The sequence below is a fragment of the Ostrea edulis genome, chromosome 7 (assembly GCF_947568905.1).
Source record: "Ostrea edulis chromosome 7, xbOstEdul1.1, whole genome shotgun sequence".
Lineage (NCBI taxonomy): Eukaryota > Metazoa > Mollusca > Bivalvia > Ostreida > Ostreidae > Ostrea > Ostrea edulis.
Genome location: NC_079170.1, coordinates 17,291,128 through 17,318,990, shown reverse-complemented (window position 1 = coordinate 17,318,990; position 27,863 = coordinate 17,291,128). Strand labels below are relative to the sequence as shown.

At 34.3% G+C, this 27,863-nt stretch overlaps 1 protein-coding gene across 3 annotated transcripts; it reads right to left on the bottom strand.

Annotated features, from left to right (window-relative positions):
• Window positions 1-149: 149 nt before the first annotated feature.
• Window positions 150-27,863, bottom strand: LOC125663540 (uncharacterized). Of its 3 annotated transcripts, none has more exons than XM_056143522.1 (11): window positions 27,725-27,863; window positions 27,545-27,632; window positions 24,941-25,099; window positions 24,451-24,566; window positions 21,899-22,034; window positions 18,326-18,451; window positions 17,965-18,147; window positions 15,516-15,634; window positions 8,547-8,754; window positions 1,620-1,710; window positions 150-1,435 (listed from the first exon to the last, which is right to left on the bottom strand). In XM_056143522.1, exons 2-11 carry the CDS (start codon window positions 27,603-27,605, stop codon window positions 931-933), a joined length of 1,704 nt encoding a protein of 567 aa, XP_055999497.1. In that variant the 5' UTR covers window positions 27,606-27,632; window positions 27,725-27,863; the 3' UTR covers window positions 150-930. The 3 variants fall into 3 exon arrangements, with proteins under 3 accessions (XP_055999497.1, XP_055999499.1, XP_055999498.1); XM_056143524.1 differs by having other exon boundaries at window positions 8,556-8,754; XM_056143523.1 differs by having other exon boundaries at window positions 21,899-22,031.

Here is a 27,863-nt window from a genome sequence, read left to right as displayed (position 1 = left end):
TTTCATTGTTGGATCCAAATAAACCAGCTCTGTATTGGAGTCTCTTTGACTCTTGTGAAACATAATCCTTGTTCCTATCTATTTCAAAATGCGTTTTTATTCAACGTTCTAAGAAATATAGCTAAATATACAAAGGGCACAAGCATCTAAATATTGGCATCTGGAATTTATTAACTCTATTAAGCAAAAATGATATTACAGATTTTCAAGTAACTTGTTTAGGTCCTTCAGAAAATGACCGTTAACCTCATGTTAATAAAAGCAACATTATTATAATAATCATATGTTAAGAATGGATCAAGTTGATATGATTGAACATAAAAATGGGAACTTGGCATACAAATGGTGGCATGTTGTTTATGTGAAATTCCAGCAAATGCGCAATGGACATTCATTTTCTGAATAAGAGACCAAATTATGTTTTGCGCGCAGGTTCCATTGCTTTCACATATATACTATTTATATATTATGTTACATGTACTTATAACTGTATTACTTATATTTTACTTAGATGAAACTTGCATATATAAAAGGTGTAATGTTACATTCAGTAACCTTGCTTCATATGTATAGTTGACCTATAGCCTTTGGTTGAGTGACCTTGTTAAATTTGGGCCCTAGTAACCATACATTTTAGCTTTCATAGATAACGTCATTCATACTTGATTAAAATGTCGCAAGTGACTGATATTATTCAATCGAATGACGTCAATTTGTATAGGCCAAATACAATGAAACTTAACTATATCATATAATGATTTTAACAAGGATGATACATGTTAGAATGCGTTCAATTATACTATCGCCATGTGATAAATACATTAAAGTCTTTGGCTAAACAGCAAACACCAGGGTGCGAGTATTTTTGTCTTAAGAACTTTCTCTATTTACATAGTGCTTTACATTGTGCTCTGACGACCCATCCCTCTCTTATGACACATTAACAGTTTTAGCATATCCACCATCTGTCTCTTCAATAACTTGATCATGTTGTTTGTAATCATAGAACGACATGGAATGATCGTACTCAGTGTTAAAAGTGTGTTCATTCATTCTGCCTTGAGCAGAATAGTCTTGTTCTGGAGCGGGCGGTGCGTGATCATAGTCATTTTCCTCTGTGGATTTTCCAAATTCCATGTCGCGTAAATGGTCATAGAGTCCCCCATCTGTTTCCTTATACAGGTTACTGTCGTTGGCTTTACCATCCTTTTCATTTCTTTTCCTCGATTCTTTGTCTCTAAGATGGTCATATATTCCCTCTGAAATGTCCTTGTAAGGGTTACTTTCATCCGTCTGGACATGTGAACTGCTATAATTTGTTTCGAGGACAAAATAATTCTTATTCTTCACATCAATATCAATGTCAGTATAGTTGTTGTCTGTGTCGTTGGAATCCAGCTGTATGTTATTTTGATTTCTTAGTCCTCTCTTTCTCCTGTGAATTAGGATATGGTATTTCTATTAGATATTTATATCAAATCTATGAATAATTTGAAAATGAGTCTTTCCTGTTTTGTGAGGTGCATATATATATATCTATATATATGCATGCATGATTGTAAAACAAAAGCTGAAGTAAACGAAATTCATAAAGTACATCGTATGTATTATAAAACTACCGTATATAGAAAACTGCTGCTGTAGCAAAACATCCAATCAAAACGACAGTCACCACCACGGGGAGAATTATACTTAAGGTGTTACTGGAGTCTGAAATATACAGGTATATAGCATTATTACTTAAAATCATTATGTTATATGTACTAATTGTAAAGAATGCTTTATGTAAATACTTTCTTGTAAATGATAAAGAACTGAGAGCGAAAAGAAATGTAAATCGTTGAACCACTTTTGTAGTTACTGTAGCCAGGATCTTAACAACTAAATCCACATTGTTTTGATACTTTCATTCATTGCTGACTTGGTGATGGTGGTGGGAGGGGGTGTTTTAATTAATATTTGATGTTAATTCTTTTGTTGAAAAATTAACTTTTCACTGTGGTATTCCTATGGCCACGATGTCGATCATCCTGAATATGTCAATTTTTGAGTAAATCATTAAAAAGTGTCATTTCTGGCAAAACCAGATTTTTAGTGAAGCACACTCTACTTTTATTACCCTGTAACGAGTATTTTGCGGTTGTCCATATATTAAGGAATTTTATGGGTAAGAAAAATCTGCAGAAATTACAATTACAAAATTTTCAAAGGCGGTTGGTCAGCCAATTTTTCTCCCGTATATTGATAACTGTTAACTGTAGAAATTTATTTATATAGATCTGATGCTTACAAAGATATATTAAAATATATTTGAAACACTATAGTAGTAGAGGTGTAGAGCAGTAGAGTTTTATTTCTGATTCACCGAGAACACGTCAACATATCAATCTTAAGATGCCTAAAACTTGGTGGTTTTTAACCAAATCCAAACGGTCTGTTGGCAGCGTGTTTGTTACCAAGATCGATATAAGAATATAGTTGAAAAGTATTATAAAAATCCTCAAGTCCAACTTCAAGCAAAAAATGGGTTCATATGCGATTTACTCTCCCGTGGAACGAGTCAAGATTGGGAACTGTAATGCGAAATATGGACCAGCGGCTGCTCTGCAGAAATTGAAAGCAGAATTTCCCGAATTTAAAGAGTCGACAACGAAGTGCTTTCTATTCCTATTGGCTTGAACTAACTCATACAAAAATGACGTCTATAGTTCAAAGCGTTTCATGTCAGAAATTCAAGCTAAAAATGCAGTAATAAAAAAACCTATTGTCAGAAACCATGGATCACCAAGTGTATATTTACATTACAAACTGGTGTTGAAAATTTAATTTAGATAGTTAATGATTTTATGCTGACGAATGATAATTGTTAAGTTTCATTTTTCAATCGAGTCATGCTAATAGGATAGTATATATTGTAAATTTGTTGTGATCTTGAATAACTCTTAGAAAGCCCTATTCATTTGATCATGTTAGTGTGTTTTAATTCGAGGGCAGATAGCGTCAATTGGTATGATACCATCTCCAGAAAAACAATATGATTTGGTATGGACGTTTCTGATTCAATGCAAGATTAATGTACCCTCCTATGGCATGTCAAATGTTGCAATATTTGATCTTTTCCATTTGTATTGTATAATATTCCATTTGCATTCTATATTTTCCATATGTATTCTATAATTTTCTATTTGTATTGTACAATTTTCCATTTGTATTCTATATTTTCCATTTGTATTGTATGATATTCCATTTGTATTCTATATTTTCCATTTGTATTGTATGATATTCCATTTGTATTCAATATTTTCCATTTGTATTATATATTTTTTTCGTTTGCATTGTTAATTTCCATTTGCATTGCAAAATCTTTCATTTGTATTGTATCCGAGGGGTTGTTTATTTTGATTTGTTACGAAGGATTTCATTAGTTTAACTCCCACTTATATTTAGCCGTCACCAGCTGTAGGTGACGTACCACAAATATACTTACTATGCTCGGCGCACAGTGGCGTAGCAGTGGGGGTTCTTTAACGTGCCAACGCCTGTCGCAACACAGGATGTCTGCTTTTAAGGTAACATTATCCGAAAGACCCGTGATTCTTAATTTTAAATAGCCATGCGTATGGGGAAGTATTAACTATATTTACGTCTAAGGTTTGATGCAGCCATGACACGAGTAGAACTCGAACATGCGACCTCACGGTTACGAACCAAAGGGTATATCACTGAACTACCGCGACCTGTTCCATATAGGACTAGTTGAACATACATGAAGCAATGACAAATCTTTTGCCGGGAGACCCCCTCCCTTCACAAATGTGATATTTTGTTTATTTTGTATAGAAATGTCGAAAAAAAGTATACATGTGCGTTTTATTTTGTCAAAACGCACTTGTTTCATGGGACTTCACCCTCTCCCTGCAACCCCACCCCCACCACCATCACCACTACCACCAAGGCTTTGCCCTGGACACACTAAGTCCCCAAACATCCAACAGTTTATTGCATCCTTTCGTTCAGAATTATCTAGATCAGCCAGTGGTTAAACACATGACTAGTTTGAATATGATGATCACATCAGGCTCATAAAAGCGATATAATAATTGGAAGGGGGTTATGCCATTACATTTAGCAAATACGGTACATTCCTGCGAAAAGTGGCTACTGAACTTGACCTCTTCAACATCTCGCGCATTACCAAATTCGATAAACAATAACTTTTAAAAGATTAATCCATTGAATAGTTGTAACAAACCAAACTCGATGTTAACAATTGGTGGGGACGCAAAGACCGAATCTACTGAATTCTGACTAAACAAAATGTACTTGCTTTTCTGGACAGTTCTATTAAAAAAATGATCATGTTGGGGGGGGGGGGGTCGTCATTGTTAGAGCTAGCTACGTATTTTTAAAAATAACTAGTCCTCGATGGACCTGGTCGCGGTAGGTCAGTGATATATCGCTTGGTTTGTGGGCGGGAGGTTGTGAGTTCGAGAACCGCTCCTGTCATTGCCGCATCAAACCTTAGACATAAACAAAGGCAGTGATTGCTCCTTTGCTAAACACTCGTCATTCAAAAGTGAGAATCACGAGTCTTTCCGATATGACCTTAAAAACATATATTCCGTGTCGGTACAGGCGTTGGCACGATAAAGAACCGTCATTGCTACGGCCCTGAGCTCTAAGTACGTTTACAATTGTGGTACATCAGTGAACAACTCTCAAAGCAACGTTAACTAATGAAATCCTTCGTAACAAATCAAAATAAACAATTCCTGGGATAGAATACAAATGAAAAATTATACAATATAATTGGAAAATATAGAATACAAATGAAAAATTATACAATACAAATGGGAATTATATAATACAAATGAAAATTTATGCAATACACATGGAACATATAGAATACAAATGGAAATTATACAACGCATATAAAAAATTATACAATGCAAATGGAAAATATAGAATACAAATGGAAAATTATACAATACAAATGGAAAAGATAAAATATTGCAGCGTTTGACATGCCATATCCTCTCCTTTTCCCCTGGTTAGATAATCAAATTGCGTAATTTGTAGGTTCTTTATTATACAAGTCGTAATATATTCGGTGTTGGAATTCATCCCACCTTTTTTTTTTTTTTTTTTTTTTACAAAGTTCATGTTTAATCTGTTTACAAGATACGTGCAGCTGTGTATGCATCATAAGGACTTTGTAGCATTTGTGATAATACTATACACCTATCAACACTTCGCCGCGAGTTACGTCCCTTTGAGGGTTCAGCCAAAGGTCAATCGGTGAAAAACCAAGTTTTCCTTCTTTACCTTACCGAATGTAAGATGTTATTACTTTGAATTTTAGCCAATTACCAAGTTTTCATACAAATGAATGGGTTGCCCCAATCTGGGGCATATTGTAGTTGACTGCAATTGATGGAAAAATAACAGATGTCAAAGCTACAGATAGGAAAATTACAAAGGCCAACGTAGGGAAATACGATTTGTATCCGGGAGATGGCGGACAAGGGACGTAACTTTCGCGAAGTGTTGATACGTGTATTATAATATACATTACTACAGTAACTCTACATAACAATTTGTTGAGTGACACTTCGATGTTTATATACTGTGAATACTTTAGTACAGTACTGTACAGATACAATTAGAATACATTCATTTACATTAGCTAACAAATATGATAACACTATTGGAGCTTCCTTTCAACTATTTTACAACTTCAGTCTACAAGAGCTTAAAGAGTTGCTAAGTTACACAACCCCAGACAGCTAAATACTTCTACGAACTTCATAAATATACGTACTAAGCACCTTCAACTTCCAGAAACTCAGTTTTAATTACATCTTATGCAATAAGAGTATACTGGACAGGAGAAAGAAGTGTCTAAAACACATTTAATTGTCTTGGCGAAGTTAGATATTGTACAGAATCTATATCACCTGTTTTGTCTGAACATAGTTGCACTGTTTACTCTGCACATGGCTATTTTTACTTCATGAATTGCGGTCACATGATGCCTAAAAGCTACAGATATATATTTCTAACAACGTACTAGTATATATTAGTATCAATGCGGCAGAGGTGCATATCGTACACCTATTTATATAACCTTAAGCTTATTATATATTGAGCTTAAAGTTCATTTATGTTTCTTAGAGATTCACCTTATGCATCATGTCTGCATCACCCAAGAATCACCTTAAAGCAACACCTTCATCACTTCGTAGAAGGAGACATTGAGGATACACAGCACTTTTATCCCCTTTCCCAGAATATAGATTAGTATAGGAATTTACACTCTGATTCTACACTTTAAGGACAGAGTATGTAGATAAAATATTAGCTGCAATAATGTAGCCTCTCATTTTTTTAATTCTAACATTTTCGGGGTAGGGCTACAATTTCATAGGATCTCCGTAATGGTGCAAAATAATTTTATGATTCACCGATGATAAGCTCCGTGTATTAGTCCCAAATGTTGTTTATACCAAAAGGAGTACCAACTTTGTGCTTGGGCATTTCTAATAAAGTTGTTTTTCATTAAACACCATGTACAGCATGCAAAATTCTTCGTCTGCTCCGCCATTCTTGTTATCGCGATATCTCGTAGGTTGATCTACTAAAAAACCTAAACATTGACAATCTGCATGAAAATGTAGTTACTCGAACAACACCGACAAATAAAGGGAAATCATATTGTTGCAGAAATAATTTACACTCTGCTGTTCGTTTTTTAACTTGATATTAAATCTAAACCTTTTTAATTTCGACGAAATAGCTTTCGCCTCCATGCTTGTCCATTGATATAAATACTACCTTATATGGCATATGCAAATAAATTGACAATCGGAAGTTGAAACTTCAGTACATCAAACATGGCGCACAAATATGAATCGAGAAATTGGAATATATCTAAATTGTTGAAAACGGTAGAATAGAGCCTCACAAATCGTAAGTTGCGGGTTGTAAATTTATATATTGACTAAGAAACACAGAATATCATTTCATTTACGTAAAGAAAGTCAGCAAATGTTTAGAATGATAAAAAATGTTGCGGGAGTGAATCACCCCCGCATTTGCACCATTACGAAGATTCTAAGGAGTTGTAGACCCCCCCCCCCAAAGAAAATAAATCGGAGAGGGCTACATCATTGCAGCTAATAAAATATCAATATAGGTTACCTGCACCTTCATTCAGATTCTGCACCTTTTAAAAATATATTATACACTTTTATCGATGGAAGAATTAGTCAGCGCATTTGTCACCTTTTCAGGATATCATATTGTTCATGACTGTGTATTGAATTTACATTTTACATTGCCCTATAAAGGTACTTAGGTTAAGTGTACATTCAGAAAGTACACCTTATAACTTTGAACAATCTAGTCAAGCGTCTCACCTAGACTCATCTCCAAGATTGAATGAATGTAGACATTTTATATAGAATAAATCTATGATTATTCTAAATACATCTTTTTTGTCATTTGCTGGCTTTGGCTAAGGAGAAAAGGGCTTACAAACTTTGAAACATGACGAAATCTGTAATATTTCGAGGGTGCTTATTTTATGAGCTTTTATCAGGCTTACAGAGTTCGACGCCATCCCGTTTCAATATTACACTTGGAATGAACAAATCACATTTTACAACATTGTGTTATATGTGTTGTATATTTTCTGTTGCATGACCATTTTGGAAAGATGTTTAAATGCAATTATCTTTTATGTTTGTATATATTTTATGGTAAGTGTTAATCAAACCTTTAATCAATAAACATTTTTCAACCAATAGCTAACTCTTGATTTGATTTAATTTACATGCGAAGGGGAGGAAAAGAGGAAACACCAATACCACAACAGTGCGCGTTGTAGGTATGGGTATTGTCATATACGAGAATAAACAACTTCTGTCAGAGAAATGCCCGTTCACATTCACTCTCCTATTCCTTATCAGATGGCCTGTTCTTACAAATACCTTGACCTTTTCTTTATCAGAAAGAATGAATTTAGTTAAGCGTCATGGAAAGATGTAATACTAAAACACATATTCCCGATAAAAAGTTTGAACTAAGAGTCGAATATTTACGCAAAATAGAAAATGACATTCTACCTAACCTTATTTGGGATTATACTTGGCTACATTATGTTTCTGTGTTTAAAAAGAACATGAAAAAGTAGAACATTATTTATTACCTTTAAGGAATCAAATAGAAATATTTCTTAAGGCTCAAATGATGTCCTACGTGTTTCATACCGATTGTTAGGCCGTTCTTGGCACACTAATTTCAACCCTGGATAACTCCGTATACCTGAGCAAGATATAGGGCTCATGGTGGGTGTGACCGGTCGACAGGGTATGTTTACTCCTCCCAGGCACCTGATCCCACCTCTGGTGTGTTAAGGGGTCCGTGTTTGCCTAACTCTCTTTTGTATTGCTTTTAGGAGTTATGATATTGATCACTGTTCGTTATCTTCACATTTCATATACATTCAATACTCTACAAACATACAGCTATAATGAATTGCATACTGTTTATACCTTGTTTACTAGTAGAAGTCTCTGGAGTATGCTTGAATGCATCTGAAGTATATGTAACAGACTGTGTTGTTCCAGGTTTGCTTGATGCTGTGAGAGATTCTGAAGTTTGTGTGGATATATCGGAAGTCAGTGAAACGGACCAGGTTGTTCCATGTTTGTCTATGGCTGTGGCAGGTTTTATAGTTGCAGTACTGAAACCCTAAAATTCACGAAATTAACAATAACTTAAGCACTAGCATCTAAATGGTATAATTACAAGTATGTGTTGAAGCGAAAACTTTAAGGTTTATATTGGTTTAAAATTTCGCGTCCGTGGTTTTCAAAAAATAGCGTTATAACTATTGTAATAAGACTGGTCATACCCGCCGTGAGCCCTATATCTTGATCAAGAAAACGGATTTATCCGTTGTCAAAGTCAGTGTGCCAAGAACGGCTTAACAATCGGTATGAAAAACGTCAGACAGAATTTGATCCAATGATAGGTTGTATTGGCAAACTAGATCGTTATAACGACCATATAATGTGTGTAATGCTGACTTTAAACGAGACTGTTGAAACCCCTGCACCATCAACTTCTTTGTCAGTAGTCTGCCTTGATTTAAAAACTGATCATACACAGAACAAACTCTTGAATATCGAATCAGATGAGAGATATAAACACTATATGCTGGTGATAATGTAATATTGCTACATGAATATGGAAAATTGACGATATAGAAGCTGAAATTATCCCAATTGTCACAAAGTTGAGTTGTTAGTTTGCCGTTAATATCTATTTTCAATAAAATATCTAAGTATGAAGCAAAAGTGGACACCAGTAATGGAGTCTAAACACAAAGTAAATTCTATATCATCACTAATATGAATTTTTTTCTTCGAAACAAAAAAATCTCGTGTTATTTCTTTAAAATTTCTTTTCTCTTTAAGGCCGAGGTTTTCAACCGGTCGGTTTTCCTCGGGTAAGTTAAGTGAGGGGCGGAGCTAATTTAAGTGTGAAGCCCCGAGCCCGAGGGAACCCTACTAGCTTGTATATACCGCCGTCCCAAATACAAAGGATGTTATCTGTGTTACCTGCATTACCTGTACAATTTTGTATGATTGAAAAATTCATGGTAGTGATTTTTCTTGTGCCGGTTAATCGAAATGTTTATAATTAAATCTAATGAATTAAACGCAAAAACTAATGCTTGATAAATGTATTTTATATAAATGGGAACGTTAGCCATTGAAAACTTAAGCAGAATTTTTTTTGTATCCATTTGACTGCCTTTGTTCGTCGGGTATCCAGTATCCAACGATGTTTGACTGCCAAAACATACAATTTCTGACGGGAGCTCCTGCGTACTGCGGTAGATTTTCTAGCTATGTACAGCTGATGTACCTATCATCGTCCCATGTCCCATGATGACTACATGTATATATTCCAAAACAGCTTAGAGAGTTTTATTCTGTTTGAATTAGTTTTTCTGGACCGCACACCAGAATTCTCTGCCTACCAAAGTTGTCTGTGTGACTCGTCCATAACGCATGGCCTACACAAACAGGACATTCCTATTTTCCGACAGTTCCAAAACTGGTCTAGACGAAGAATTTGTTCTTCCTCTGGATCCCAATTCCAACCATAATACACCTTACAAGAAAGATACCTTATAGCGGCTATTTTCTCTTCCGATAAGTTGAAGTTTTGTCGCCATGTTTCGAGGGGAAAATTATGCTTATAAATTTTCAACTGAGTGTAAACAAGATTTCATTAACGTACAATGTATTTACTCATAATTAATCTGTTTAGCATAAAATCGATGTCCGTGTAAAGTATATTCAACAATCAATAATAATTATTAAAAACCTACTATTTTTCTATTATGATTTATGTAATTGTATGCAAAATTTACTACTATTATTGTGAAAAAGCCAAAACCATTTCCCTATCGAGCTGGATTACGCGGTAAGCATCAAATGATTGCATGGACGCCTCGATCGCCAGTTAAGATAGATAAGGTATACACAAAGACTAGTAACTAAATGTCCATCAATTTCTAGCATCCAATCTGAAGCTTGATTTTTCCTGTTTGAGAAGGGTTCACAGACTAGGTAAATTTGAAGGTGGTGCTTATTTTCTCGGTATTTTAGAGCCTGTCTAGCAAACATTCATGCAATACTATCCAAATCGTAGGTTACCACATCTTGATTAAAATTTTGTGGGTAGGTAGGCATTCAAAATAGTAATTGAAAAAATTCCCCCTAAAATTGCTATTTTCAACATGGCCGCCATACGCAGCGCCATCTGTATTTTGTATATTTTTTATCAATATTATATGTAAAAATCCAGGAAAATTTATTTCACTAAAAAATTAGATTTATTTGTTTGAAAAGTATTTCAAAGTTACAACAAACACTCCTCTTCCAAAACCGGCATAAATTATAATCAAACACGAAACACATCAAAGGGCAGACAACTTCTAAAATCAGATATGAAGAAAAAGCACGGATTTGAATGGTCAAATCTTTCAAGAGCAGACTAGGAAATAATCAATTTTCATACTAATGTCAACATGACTACTAAACATCATTAAAGCATATTATTGAGCTTGGCATTTGGAAATCATATGAGATATTAGGGTTTAGATAATGCCTGTTTTAAAAAAAAATCTTCAAAAAGGTGATATGTATATTTATGTTTTTAAGCCAAAATTAAATTTAAACATCATGAAATGATTTACATAACAACGTCAGACAATAGCCTTTCAAAATTGATACAAGCCATACTCAAACATGCAATATATCAACAGACAACTCTTAAAAATTGGGGTATTACCAATTTCTCAGAAATGAAGAAAAATACATATTTGAAGGATGAAATCTTCCAAGAGCAGGCTAGGAATTTTTTTTTACACTGTCGAAATATACTCTTAAACATCATTAGAGCATATTATTGCGCTTGCCTTTTAAAAATCAAATAAGTTATTAGGCTGCAGATAATGCCTTTTTTAATTAAAAGTATTCAAAAATGTTATGTGTACATTTATGATATCAAACTGAAATGAAAGTTAAACATCATGAAATGAATTTCATAGTTACAACTGACAATAGCCTTCCAAAATGACATAAGTCATAATGAAACGTACAACACATCAAAGGGCAGAGAACTTTTAAAAATTAGCAATATGCCTATCTTTCATAAATGAAGAAAAAATACATATTGGAAGGGTTAAATCTTTCAAGGGCAGGATAGGAAATAATTCTGTTTTACACTTATGTCAAAATAGACTACTAAACATCATTAAAGCATATTATTGAGCTTAGCATTTAAAAATCAAAGGAGATATTAAGGATTTAAATAATGCCTTTTCTTTCACAAACATCTACATATACATTTTGGTTATTGGACTAAAATTAAATTCATACTTCATTCAATGAATTTCATAGTTACAAATGACAATGGTCTTCCAAAAGCAACATTAGTCAGTATTAAACATACAAGAACATGTTAAACTTATACGGTACCAATTTTGATGCACCAGATGTGCATTTCGACAAATAATGTGCTCAACCAAAATTTTTTGAATTCCGAAATACAATAAACTTCTGAGAGCTATTTAAGGGGAAAACGGAGTGCCGAAAGGTGGAGTCAAATTCGTCTTAGGATACGAGCTATGCAAGAGGGGGATACTCCTTAATTTTGAAATGAATTTCAAAATTTTATCGCAGCAATTAGATATAAATCCGTATTTTCAAGCTAGTAACGAAGTACTGGGCTGTAGAGACCTACGGGGACTAACAGTCCACCAGCAGAGGCCTCGACCCAGGGGTCATAATGTAAAACTTATAAAGTACCAGTTTTGATGCACCAGATGCACACTTCGACAAATAATGTCTCTTCAGTGATGCTCAACCGAAATGTTGGAAATCCGAAATAACAATGAACTTGTAAGAGCTATTTTAGGGAAAAACAGAGTGCCAAAATGTGGAGTCAAATTCGTCTAAGGATAAGAAATATGCATGAGGGAGATAATCGTTAATTTGAAATGAATTTCTAAATTTTATTAGAGCAATTACATATACATCCATATTTTCAAGCTATTAACGACGTACAGACCCTGAAACGTGCTACTACACCTTAAAAACGAACCGAACCGTTCTGTGCAAGAAACGAACCGTACCGTTCAAGAAACGTACCGTACCGTGCAAAAAATGAACCGTACCGTTCAAGAAACGTACCGTCCCGTTCAAAAAACGAACCGTATCGTTCAAAAAGCGTACCGTACCGTGCAGAAAGCGTGCAGGATAATATTATGCAGACCCCGCCCCCAAAAGCCCGAAAGCGTACCGTACCGTGCAGAAAGCGTGCAATTTATGTCACGTGACCCACTTTTTCAGCCACAGTATATTATTTTCACAATGGCGCCCGATGGGAAAGGGGGTCGTAGACTATCGCTGGCTATTCGAAGCATTATCCTCAAACATCACGAAGCTGATTTTCAGTGATCAAAAATAAAGTCAGGGAAATGAAAATCGGACTTCGCGTGATAAAGGATAGGAATATATATGTATTATCATCATTTTATTTGATTCAAAGACAAATGCAACAGATATCTAACATTATTAATTATGAATTACTGAATGCTGACAAAAAAGGACGTACAAACTTCACGTGCAGATATCCTGGATCTTTCATAATGCCGATGATAAATCACAATAAATGCAGAAAATAATCATTGTGTCATTTGCGACTTTAGTGTATTCAAAACAAAATTCACTTCTTCTTAAAAACTTTTCCAATTTATGCACTGTAATTTATATCCGGAAACTTAATACGCTTTGTTTTTACACTTACGCACGCCCCTGTCGGGGAGCAGTTCATGTAACAACTTTTTATAAAATCGTAAATTAATAAATGTCTGATGAGAAATGAAAAACAAATTGAAACGTAATAACAACCATTAAGACTTAGACTTGAGCAAATTCTAAAAACTTTTATTCATAACTTTGATGTACGTTATCGATATGGAATTATTCCATCGAAGCAATCAAAAATAACGTCTCATTTCCCCATGTGCACATTCTAACACAACCACAAATCTTGCAGCCGATAATCAAAGAGCCGAATAAGATCGATCGAGTGAAAGCAAACTATCGAAACGTACAATTTATACGAAGTCAAAGCGTTCAGGTCACGCGCAACTCATTAATAAAACGTGCAAACCGTTCACAAAGCGTGCAGCTATTTTAGCAAACCGTACCGTGCAAGAAACGAACCGTACCGTTCAAGAAACGAACGGTACCGTTCAGAAAACGAACCGTACCGTTCATAAAGCGTACCGAACCGTGCCGTGTAACTGGTGTAGTAGCACGTTTCAGGGTCTGTAGTTAGCTACTGGGTTGTATAGACCCTCGGGAACAATATAATACAAAGGGCAGACAAGTCTTAAAAATTGGCAATTTTGTACAATGACTGTGCCTCACATTGACAGGGTCAATTGTTTTCGATTGCAAGCTGGGAAATAAAGTTTTCAAATAGTACTTTTATAATAATATATTTAATATTACTGATACAATTAGTAAGTTTGGCTTTTAAATTTCAAGTGATATCTTAGATTTTTTTATTCTTCAAAATTGTTGAATTTACATTGATTCATTGACTACAATTATATTTATAATTTGTCAACGTATTTCAAAGTTATATAAACTGACAATTCAAAATTAAATGTGCAAAACATAAATGGGTAATCAATTCTTAAAAAGTGACATCATGCCACAACCAGTTTTAAAATAGGCTGTGTACCTCTGCTCGTTTTCGCCTTACTGGTTTTGGAATGACCTTCACATTGGCATGTTAATTTGTTGACTCTCCAGTAAATACCAAACTCATCACGATGCTTTTGGCAAATACTAAGTTTTAAACAAGTAGGCTGAGTGTCTAAATGTCTATCGTAAATATTGCATTTTGGTACTGTAAACACACAATGCTGTGTCGCCAAAATTTCTAGACCTGTTTGAGCGTCTTAAATGAGTTGTGGGTTCTTTCGGAAAACACTCACCTATCTTTAACAATCCATTTTCACTTTCGATGTTCTACAACAACTCCAGGAATTTGAAAAATAACATGCAATATCGAGATTTGTATCGTTTGTACTACCACCTTTTCACAAGAAAATATTGAAGAGTCCTAACAAGGGGAGATAACAATGCTAAAATCTCAATAATACATTTTTGTAGATTTTTCAAACCAGCGCTTTACAAAATCCAAAAATCAATTATATTTTTATGTGAAAAATATATAAGATTTTAAAAAACATGTTTTCAGCAACATAATTAGCAAAGGAAACATTAGTTTTACACTTATCTTTAATAATCAAAACATACTAAATTTTAACTATATATAGTGTTTCTAATTCAATTTTCGCCATGTAGATATTATTTTCCAAGCTCAATATTTACATATGTTGGAACTAGGATTAGTCTAAAGAATGTTTTTATTTTCATCTTTTTTTACCTGTTTTTGAGAGAAATTATTAAATTATTGATGTAAGTCTATCTAGAGGCCTCATAAAAATAATATAATCACCAGATTTCATTTTTACAGCATTTATTGTGCTGTTGATAACACATTTTTATAACAAAAACGGAATTTCAAATAAATGCAATGTAATAAATCATTTCAGTCAACCACGTTTTGCATATATTCCCCATGAATTTGTTATGAATTGCTAATTATGCAAATGAGCTGTTACTAAAAACAGTTGCGAGATTGGGCAATTTTAGGACGATATTTTGACTTTAACACCTATGAAGAAAATATTAAGCAACGAAAAATTCTTGTCTTGCGACTACACTTTTGGACGATTTGTGGTATTTTGCATGGTTTTCTGGCGGATTTACTCTTAATACATATATTCTTATTCCATTCAAAGAATAGATAAATCATGTCTGTTAGAGAAATGCAACCGTAAAAGAGCATACCTTTTCACAGTAAACAGTATCTAATCTTTCTGTACAGTTGACAAAGTACCCACAATAGTCACCTTGGCATTTAACACACTGTAAAAATGATTTCATCTCTTCTGTTTTGACAGGCACACCTGATAATTGGTAAATAAAATACAGTTAAAACAGATGTACGATGTACATGAAGAAACATGTTTATTTTCAAAATGAATCATATGCAAGGTGTAGATAACGAAAAGTGATCAATCTCATAACTCCTATAAGCAATACAAATAGATAGTTGGGCAACCACGGACCCCTGGACACACCAGAGATGGAACAAACATGTTGTATGTCAAGATAAGATTGTCATCTAAACAGTCTTTAAAGTATAACATTTTATATATCAAATAAATTAGTGCTGATGGAAGAGGATATTTCATATTATTGAATTTATAGTAGAGTTACGTTTTGATAATACGAGTAAAATAAGTATGCAAAATTTCACTTTTGTCTATCCTCCTTCCATAAATGGAAAACTGACGAATGTTTAAAAAACTGCTTTAATACATGACTTGTTTTTATATTCTTACGAGGCAGAAATTATTCAAAAGCTTCAACCGGGTACGTGAAAAAAATATCTTGCTATGACCTTCCAATCCACGTTTATATAATTGTATATATCAACGACATTTTATCTATTGACGATCCTCATAGTCATGTGTGTGTTGATTTGATGTGTCCTAGTGAACCCGAAATTAAAGACACTACAGAGTCGTCCATTTGTGCTTCATATTTGAATGTTTTATTCTACTTTGATGGCAGCAGACTGACAGTTCAGCTTGATGACAAATGGGATGACTACGTCATCAACTTACCATTCAGGTATCAATGTTCCATTGACGCCTGCATGTGATGTTTGTCACCCATATTGAGACGTCACCAGCTGTAGGTGAAGTACCTCAAATATCTAGACATATGCTTAGCACTCATTGCCGTAGCAATGAGGGTTCTTAACGTGCCAACGCAGGACGTCCGTTTTAAGGTTATATCCCAAAGACCCGTTATTCACGGTTGTGACCGGTCGACAGATGATACTTACTCGTCGTAGACACCTGATCTCACCTCTGGTATTCCCAGGGGTCCGTGTTTGCCCAACTATCTATTTTATATTGCTTATAGGAGTTATGAGATTGATCACTGTTCGTTATCTTTACCTTTGTTCTACATATCGAGGGCTTGACGAAGGAGAAATGACTACCTATGTTTACGTCTTAGGTTTGACGAGGCTCGAACTCACGGTCGTCTGGTCACATAACGAACGCTCTACCACTGAGCTACCTCGACCGGTCCGATGAACGGAGGAATGTTGTGCGTATGATCAATATTAAATTAAGGCATGCTACTAACAAAAAGGCTGATTTCACAAGTTTCAGGAGTCTTGGTTTGGAGTCAGTATTTTGCAAATTCTATGGTGGTCTTGTTTGCTAGTGCAACCTATCTGGCGTATTTCGTACCAATTGTTAGGTCGTTGTTTACACACTGATTTTGACTACGGATTGCTCAGTTTCCTTGATCAAGATAGAATTTGACGGATGTTAGTAATCCTCCTTAGGACCTGATCTTACCTCAGCGGTCCGTGTTTGTCCTGCTCTTAATTCTATAATTTTTTTAATTGATCACTGTTCTTTATCTTCGCTTGCTACTGGCGTTGATTTGTGCCATTTATATGTATGTTAGAGCCCTTGGGATGTTGTCGTTCATCTAACATTTATCTCAACCTTTTCATTTAATAGATTTCGAATCTTTGAATTTGTAATCGGTACATTTTCACATACGGGTTCTGAACGTGTGATATTTTGATAAAATGTCAGAAAGATCTGTATGGCTATCATTGGAAGGTTATGAACTTGTCTATAGTCGCCCGACAGCCAGGACATATTGGCTTCCATGTGTCTTTGGGTTATTTGCAGTTTTTAGTTATTTGAAGATTTTCATTGCATGTACGAAACTAAAACTTTGAGCCTCCAAGGAAGCCTCACCCGCATATTTCTTACATGGGAAACGGACCACGAAATATAACGCATTTGATATTGTAGTAATGGTTGTTAATATTCGATATCCGCAATAAGAATGCATGTAGATGAAACTGATAGGCCGAGAAAGTAAGTATAGTGATTAAGACATCGACTGTTCGAATGGGACATTTTTGAAAATGGACATAATTCCATTCGTTAATATTTCATTATTAACAAATTATACATTTACTTTAAGAATTTGAAGGAATTACGTATAAAATGAATATGAAGTAGATCTAAAGCATTAACGTTAAATGGTTTAGCTTAACTTTTAAAGGATGATAGTGCTAGTCTTAAAAAGTAATGATTTTATATAAATATGCATACAATCATTTAAGTATGTCTTACATTAAGCTTAAAATACAGCTGAATAAGTTTACTGATATCACAGGATGTTGTATACTTACCGCGGTCAGATCCCATGTAGAGTTCTTTCGCTACACCTAGCCATGATGGGCCAGTCAATGTTACGTTGAGTCTGTCGCACGTCTGGTCAATGTCATTCAGAGAAATATTACCCGCCAAATAGGAAGAATTTTCCTTCTTACATAACTGCATTGATGATGTCCAGTTCTGATAACTTTTTGAAACTTAATGAAAAAGGATGAAGGTAACGAACAATCTCATAAATCCTATAAAGATTACCGAATTGGAAAATGAAATAGGAATATCATAGTAAATACATACATGAATTACGTGTGCTGAAATCTATCTCTTTCTAATAAACCTTTTTTTTGTTTCCTTTATGTGATATTCTAGAGCTTTTACCCGAGTTCTGACAAACCGCTCCGAAGGACAAAGAGCAATTGGCATCTGGCACAAAGTAGAATTGCTTGTGTTTGTGACATTGTATTGCAACACAGTAGATTTTGTCTCTCTTTGTGACGTTGAAATCTGGTATAAGAAAAAAATAAAACTTCACTATCAGTAAGTAGATATAGATAAGTACAAATGTACTTTGTACAACAATGAGCAATTTGCCGATTGTTGAAAGCAGAATCGCTGGTGTGATTGGCATTGTACTGCGACACAGGAAGTTTCATCTCTCTTTGTGACGTCGAAATCTGTTAAAAATTCGATTATTCAATGTTGTTTATGAATGGGAATTCCCTGCTTTCAGTATACAGGTGAAATTGTAACATATGTTTAACATATAAAACTAGCACTCAAGTTTACGATATGTTTTCAAACATATTTCTAACATATGTTTATCACATGTTAAAGATATGATTACCATATGTTTATATCACTTTTATTATATGATTTTCATGTTTTTCTTATGAATTTCATATATTTTTCTGATGATTTTATAGACAAGTGCACATGTAATGCAGTTCATCGCTATTATTCGATATGGTTCAATTTCTTGTGGGTTTCATGGTTATAATATATATACACATGTATACTCCAACACTAACGACTAATATTTAAGGAGGTATGCTACACCAGCAAATTTTGATATAGATGAAAAGTGGAGGATATGTACAACAATATTTTGAAAATGAAAACTTTAAAATTTACTTTATTTAGTAAAAAAAAAATGCAGTTTTAGTTGAAAGCAAATTAAGAAAAATTAAAAGCCCCTGCAGGACTCGAACACGCAGTCTACAGCTCATCAGTTGACGTGCTAAGCTACTGAGCTACTCAGCTAGGCGAGAATGTTTAAAATGAATAGACAAATATTGCAGATATTTATATTTTCATCCATCTTTTAAAAGGAAGTCAACCATTATGACGATGTAGAGTGAGGTACTAAGAAAGAAACTCTCTGACCATTTTATACGAAATAATTTGGTTTCGGACAGTTTAGAGTTACTGTTTATTACGGGTAACAGATATGTATAGACACGTTCATAACGCAATTATAATACCATGTTATGCAACATTCATTCCCTATAATTCATTAAAAAATTCAAAACGATTTTTTTTCATCTGCTGATATATGTATGTTGTGGAAAATTTGGTTTTAATTTTTACAAAAAGCTATCTTTAGGCCATACACATATAATAAATTGTTTTTCACATATTGCAATTTCTTTTGTATATAGCTATAGGATGAAACTGTTAGAATATATGCGACTACGATTTGGCATGACTACACTGACGATATCCAGATCGAAGAGATAATTGTGAAGTGTGTACCCAACTCCCATTATCACTTTTAGACCACCTGAATATATTGCTTTGAATCTGAAAAAAAAACTATCTTGAATGCACAAGTAAAACACTGCACATATTTTTGTATTCTGTGACTGAATAGATATAAAGCAATAAAGAAAATAAATTGAACCCAAAACAAACGTGGTGCAAATTGACAATGCTAACATTTATTGCATTTCTATTTTATTTTAATGCACTTGATTTATTTCTAAAAATTATACAACTCAAAAGCCGATATTAAAAATAACTTCGATCCCCAATTAAGTAAAAATTACATTAATTTAGGAAATATCTTAAAACAATCACTATCCAGAGTTATCGTTTCTTAAACTCACATAACTCCGGAGATCCTAAAGAAAAGAAATTGTTAATTCCGCAGAAAAGCATGTACAAGTTACAAACCCGTATCAGACTGTAATGACAAAGTCTGCTACGTTGAAAAATACGTGAACCATAACAATGCGCCTCTAACAGAAATCTTCTATTTTGAAATCAATGTGTATTTTCAATCATGAAACATGCAAATATGTCATTATAAGTCTTATAACTGTAATGATATGACATATTTGTATCTTTGACCTTTAACTTCAGAATTAAGAGTCATCCTTGTATTTGATCTTGACCTTAAATTTCAAATTCAACAGTGGACACAATTTGGTCTGTGTAATAACGAGCGAGTTTCATACCTTAATTAAATTATATAAATCTGACAACAAGATACCTTTATCCAAATATATAAATCTTGCAACACATATGAATGAATAGATTAAATTCCATAACATTCATTTTTATTAAGAACACAGAAATATGTTTTTCACAGACCATAAACATTTTGAAAAAAATTACCTTGACAATTTTGCATGAAACAGCTGAGCCCACATTTGTGTGCTACCCTCTTAGGTTTCAAACTATAATTAAACGTTGCGTCATAATTAAGCTCCGTTGCAATCGGAACATTGCTTGGTCTTTTCCGTCATGTCGAGAAGAAAACTCCTCGTTTCTTCTCAGCTTGACGGAAAAGGCCGAACGATGTTCCAAAATGGCTCCGGTGAAAACTTGTGCATGCGGAAGATGACTTTCCCCATTGCATCTGGTTTAACCTAGATAGTATGTTTTCTGCGTAAACCTCAGGGTCTATGCAATGATCATTCATTCTAACTAGGTTATTTACTGAAAATATACAAAAAATGCTGATAAGGCAAAATAAAAAAACAATGTAAATGATTATATGTGTGGTGTGAATGGATTCGAACCATGAAAAACAAGATCCTTTGTATACAGTGGCTACGCTAACTTCAATAACTTAGGGAATATATATGAACCAGGTTGTCAAAAAGCAGGTTCCCTATTTGTTTGCAGGTTTTTGTGAATTTGCACGGCAGGACAGGACTATCTTAAACACACTCTTATTGTAAATTGTTCATAACATTGCAACCTATAAGAATATCATAATTTCACATAGGACAAATAGATCCTCCCTGAAGGACTTCAAGGTCCCTGGCCGAGTGGTTAGAGCACCGCGCTCAAAATCACACGGCCTCTCACCACTGTCTGCGCGGGTTCGAATCCCGTTTGCGCCGGTAAGTGAGAAAGTTTCTCAGTTTACTTTCGGATGGTCAGTGGTCTCTTCCCAGGTACATTGTTTCTGGGTTCTCTCTTCCACCAATAAAAACTGGGCGCCACCAGATAACTGAGAAATTGTTGAGTGTGGCGGAAAACATCAATCAATCAATCAAGGTCAAAAATTCATGACAGAATATGTGCTGGAATAAGAAAAAATAAATTTATGGTTAATTTCAGCATCGCAAATAACAATGTTTAGGTTCACATTGTACGTCTAAAAAAAATCAAACATATATACGACAACACTAAGAGAAAATACAATAGGATGGACATTTTCCAACTGGCAACCCATAAACGATGTTCAATCATAACAAAAATGAATAAATCTGTGATTCGCGAAAACTGACCAACAAAATAAGTTTTCACAACACAATTTGCAGTGGTTATTTACATCTTTTTCTTCAGGTCTCTGTTGACAACCAAAAGACCAGATTAGATAGACTGAGGAATTGGGTGTTATAAGACGGAGAAAAACTATGGCATTATCATCTTTGCTTCCTCTAACTTCAGTTTTTCATTCTCTCTCTGATTTTGTTTGCACGTATGTACTTGTTTTACCTGATTCGTATAACGTGTAAGCATTGATGCTCCCAAGTTCTGTAAATCTACCAGTAGTCTGATGTACCATATTACAATGGTTCTGTGAAACAGGTTGCTCCATAAAGAGGTTTCCAAAACATTTGCATTCTTTCTGCTTCAAGAGATATATTAAATATTACTGTTTACTTACAGAACTATAAAAGGAATTTACATGGATTACTGCTATGAAACATGTATATAATAATGGACTAATAATTCAATCTGTGTATTGTGGAATTCAATTTTCTGATACAAATGAATAAAGGTTTTATATTGTATATTGCTTTAACGTCCCTCTCGAGAATATTTCACTCATATGGAGACGTCACCATTACCGGTAAAGGGCTGCAAAATTTAGGCCTATGCTTGGCGCTTACGATCTTTGAGCAGGGAGGGATATTTATCGTACCACACCTGCTGTGACACGGGACCTCGGTTTTTATAGTCTCATCCGAAGGACTGCCCGATTTAGTTGCCTTTTACAACAAGCAAGGGGTATTGACAACCTATGCTAACCCAGATCCCCACGGAATGAATAAAAAAGAAAAATTAATCAACAATCAATTAAAAATAACAGCGAGAGAGTTGGATGTGATTACAGTGAGATGTACGAATAGTCAACTCAGCAGTGGCGGATCCAGAATTTTCAAAAGGGGGGCTTATGCAAGTTAAGTAATAATTAGTCAAAATTAGCAGCCATTCTATATATATATATATATATATATATATATATATATATATATATATATATATATTTCTATTTACTCAATCAAGTGTGTAATCATGCTTAGCAACTTTCCAGTATGTTTCTGTGTAACATGTACTCAATCATGTAGATGTTTTTTGTTAGATGTCATTTTTCTCCTGACGAGTGAGGGGAAACTATCCCCTTACGAAACAACCTGTAGAGAAATAAATGATATGTGATTAAACTCCATCTGATCATCAATTTATGTAGCTCCGTGAGGCCACGTCGACCACTCTAGAAGATTATATCGGAGATTTATCCCACTATATATATATATATCCCTATGACAGCCGACGTCAGGCACCATGCCTAAAAAACTACTAACTCGAGCCAATTTCTCCCTGAATAAGGTCAAATACGTCAAAAAATGTGGTGACCCACGCTGCGGGATGTCCGCATACAAAGAAGAGGGTGATTCCATTGCTTTTAAATCCGGGAAAATATTGAAAGTCAATGCCAACATGAACTGTAAATCCGAGAACCTTATTTACTGTGCCACTTGCCCAACTTGTGGAGAAAACTACATAGGACAAACGAACAAACTTAATGCGCGAGTAAGGGTGCACAAACAACAAGTAAAAGATCCTAGCGTGCGGAACACCCCATGTAGTGAACATTTTGCGGAATGCGGGGGTGGTAAATTTAAAGTGTTCCCGTTCTTTAAAATGTGGACTGAAAATGAAATAACTCGCAAAGCCAAAGAGAACTATTTTATCAAACTTTTCAATCCAAGCCTTAATAGAAAATAATTATTTGAACAATTGAACTACAATTCAGCATAATATTTTTACAAAATAGACAATTACCAAACACTACCGGTTAACGTTATTATGACGTCATAAAGGACTCCTTTAATTGACGTCATAACAAAGACGTTACTAAACAATTTTTGTATACATATTTGAACTGCCTGATGAACCATGTAGACATGGAGAAAGCGCTAGCAGTAAATGATTGTTTTATGGAATGTGTCATTCTGATTTTCAATATTTATTTACAACTGTGCCGAATCAACTTCTAATATATATATATATATATATATATATATATATATATATATATATATATATACGGGTATTTGAAAAATGAAGGTAACGACCAATGTTCAATCTATAAAAATCCTGGAATAACAATAGAAAAGAAAATTGGAATGATAGCGGAGTGTTCTTTTTAATATGGCCACTGAGAATAGTTAATCTGATGAAAATACATGTCCTGTTTTCATCTTCCTATGAAGCAGAATTTATTCGAAAACTTCTGAGAAGAAAAAAATCTTTTGTGGTGGCCTTCAATTAAACATTTAGATATTTAGATATATCGACGACGTTCTGTCTATTAACAAAAAAAAATTCATTCATATATCGATTCGTAATATATCTCTATGAACTCGAAATAAAAGACACCACAGAGTCGTCCACTTCTGTTTCATACTTGGATGTTTTAATGACAGTAGGTACTAGCGACAAACTATATGTAACAATACAACTTTACGACAAAAGGGATGATTTCAGCTCCCCCATCGTTAACTTCCCATAGTTATGTCCCAATATGCCATTATCACATGTATATGGTGTTTATATACAGGTGTCAGTGTTTGCAGCTATCTATTTGGTATTGCTTATAGGAGTTATGGAATGGTCGTTGTTCGTTATCTTCACCTTTCATATATATATATATATATATATATATATATATATATATATATATGCATGTGTGTGTGCAACAGAATGATCTTATGTTTCTTTCACAATAGAAATAATTAAAAAGTAGCAATTATGTATACTTTGATTCCAAATGTAGACGAGTTCACAGTTGCACAAATCTCTTGACAGAATCCTGCTGATGGAATATCCATCTGGAAAGTCTGTGTATCATCAGGTTCGGTATCGTTGTAACACCCTGGGATTTAAAAATGTATTGAAATTAAATGGGAATCTTTACGTCTTTCATAACAAGCTTTTGTTTGATTTAGAGCTGTATAAGAAAGCGTAATATGGTGTTTTTTTCTTTTCTTCAATTGAAATGTGCATTCAAACGCTGTACATGTAGCATAATCTGTTTTTGATAAAGATTTTGATCAAGTTCATGGGAACTTTATTTGATGGTCGTGTTTTCTTTTGTTCTTTTCGGTTTACCTTCTTCTTCGTGGATATTAACTCGGATATAACTTTTAGTTCCTCACGTGGAAAGAAAAAGAAGAAATAAACACCCACAGTATCATTGATTATCAAAACATATCTTTGACTGACATTCATGCAAATGTGGTATGATACCTAAAATTTTGATCCAAAATGAATATCGTCTATATTGACTTGTCCAGTGTTGCCGTGTCCATGAACTGAATGTGTTAGGTTTAGGTAGGCTGTCATTGTTTTCTTTACATAGTTGCTGTGCCTCAAACCAATTCCATGAGTTTTGTGTCGAGATTTCCACTGGAAAATAAGAAGAACGTTTGACACGGATAGTAAAGTATGGCTTAACTTTATTAGTATATAAGCAATGTCTAATAATGGTTATGGATTGATATAAAAACATTCGTAATGCATTTTAGAAAAATAGATAGGATATCCGGAAGACATTTTATATTTTAATGTTAAATTAGAATAAAAAAGCATTCCAGAATTATTCAGTTTCATTTCGGATAAATAAGTCTATTAGAATAAAAAAGTATTCCAGAATTATTCAATTTCATTTCGGATAAATAAATCTATCTAACTCTAACGTTCCGGTTTCATATACTAGTATATAACATTCATGTTGTGTTTCTGCCTGCTAGCTCTACTGATCGTCTGGAATCCGTAGACTCGGGGATTAATGCCCCATTTAAACAATCAATGAAAGGACTTTCTGAAGAGTTTTATGCCAGTAAAGTCGCTGATCAGTTGAACAAAATTAAAGATATCCGAATTGATATGCTTTATTTTTTATTGCATTGAACTGTAATAACAGGGGATACCTACTCCTACTAAGCACCTGATCCCACCTCTGGTGTGTCCAAGGGTCCGTGTTTGCCCAACTCTCTATTTTGTATTGCTTATAGGAGTTATGAGATTGATCACTGTTTGTTATCTTCACCTTTCATATATTAGCCATCTGACATCAAAAACTTAAAGTTTGCTCCATGAAATAACATTATCTGAGTATCGTTGCAATTAATTATCAGAAGTATAAAGTTTGCTCACTGATCTCATATTTTAAACAGTATTCATTTACATAGAGCAAAAAAAAAAAAAAAACAGAACAAAACAAAAAAACACAGTAGTAGCCCGAGGACAGGAACCTGATGAATTCCATTATTTATATATCGAACGGAAAGAAGTTTGGTTTTTTAATAACTTGCAAAACATTGGAGAACAAATCCTGAAATTATATGCATGTTGGCTTAAGTTTATGCAGAAGACCTTTGTGCCACACTCCTTATGCCAAAAGCCTTAGACATATCACAAAAAGCATATAACAGTGGCTATCATTATCTATACCTTTTTAGACAATAGAATGTTTCCAAGAGTTGATGTACAGTAGAATGTCCAGTCAGAAATCCTGCCTGGTGTTTGTGAAAAAAGTTATTCGAGTGAAGGTAGTTACAAACTCCGTTTACCTGATCAGGATATGGGGCTCGCGGCGGGTGTGACCGGTCAACAGGGGATGCTTACTCCTCCTAGGCACCTGATCCCACCTCTGGTGTGTCCAGGGGTCCGTGTTTGCCCAACTATCTATTTTGTATTGCTTGTAGGAGTTATGAGATTGATCACTGTTCGTTATCTTCACCTTGCATATGGTTAAGAATTATTCTTTAAAACAAGACTGGTCTGTAGTGAAAGGCGAAGAGAACGAACAGGGATCAATCTCATAACTCCTATCAGCAATACAAAATAGATAGTTGGATGACCGATGGAGTAATCGTGTTTTAATAAAGGAGACACAGGACCTATTTTTTTAGAAGTCTATGAAAGCTTCGAGTGCATGAGAGATTTGTTACATGATAATGACAATGGCTTTGAACTTATTTCATTAAATCGTTTTAATGTTTTAATGCTTATATTGGTTGCACTTTTGACATTATTTACTGGATTTGCAGATATAATATTAAAAAGTTTCTGTTCTTAAATAATTAATCATTTGTATCATTTCACATAGCATAAATAAATTCATATATGCAGGTCCTTTTTGTGAAGGTATGCATTTACCAATAGATTGAAAGCTGTCTGACAAATTTCATACCAATTGTTAAACCGTTGTTTAATATAATTTTGACTTAGGATTTCTCGATAGATCTCATGGTGGGTTTGACTGGTCAGCAGAGGATGCTTACAACTCTTAAGCGCATACAGGGGCCCGTGTTTGCCCTTCTAATTTCGTACTGATTCTCTATATGAGATTGATGACTGTTCGTTATCCTCACTTGTTCATGATAATGACACTGCAATTTACCAAAATAAATCACACAATCATATCTATAAAAAATATAGTAACGTAAATGTTTAGATATGTTTTAGTGTATCGTAGACTGATATAATTTCATGAAGTCATAATTTCGCGCACTATCATTTCAGCTTTGTCCGCTGGTATAAAATTCCACTGAGTTGTATATGTCTCTTATGAAATTAGCTTACATACCTCAGTTCACTAGGAATGAAATAACGCAGATTTATGTAACCGTAGACTTAGTGGAAATAAGTACCGCGCGTAAAAAGTACGTTTATAGTACATTTGATATCAATACAAAATGATCCCGGACGTTGTTCATGATTTGTTTGGCCTCATCATAGCCACATTTTAGGTCAATAGTCAATGATCTGCTTGAATGAGCATTGCCACAAAATAAAACTGTCAACTAATTTAGAACATTCTTAACAATTGATGAAAAGGAAACAAACCCTGCAAAACTGTGAGGGACAGCCATATGACAAGAATCCACACGTTTTTAGTCGTTTTCATCCTCTTCCTATGTTCTTCCGGGACACACTGTAAATGTAAACTAAATCTATAGAGGTCGCGTTATGTTTGATAATTGTGCTACATATTCAATTTTGTTAACATATACACATCTTACTTACTCGCTATAAAGTCACGGCAACACGTCGAAATGGTGGTTAATAACCTGGGATCACCATCAATTTAATCATGCGTGTACAGTTTGTCATTTTAAATAACTTCCTTGTTTGCTACAGGGGTCTTGTCTTACAATGGTTTTTA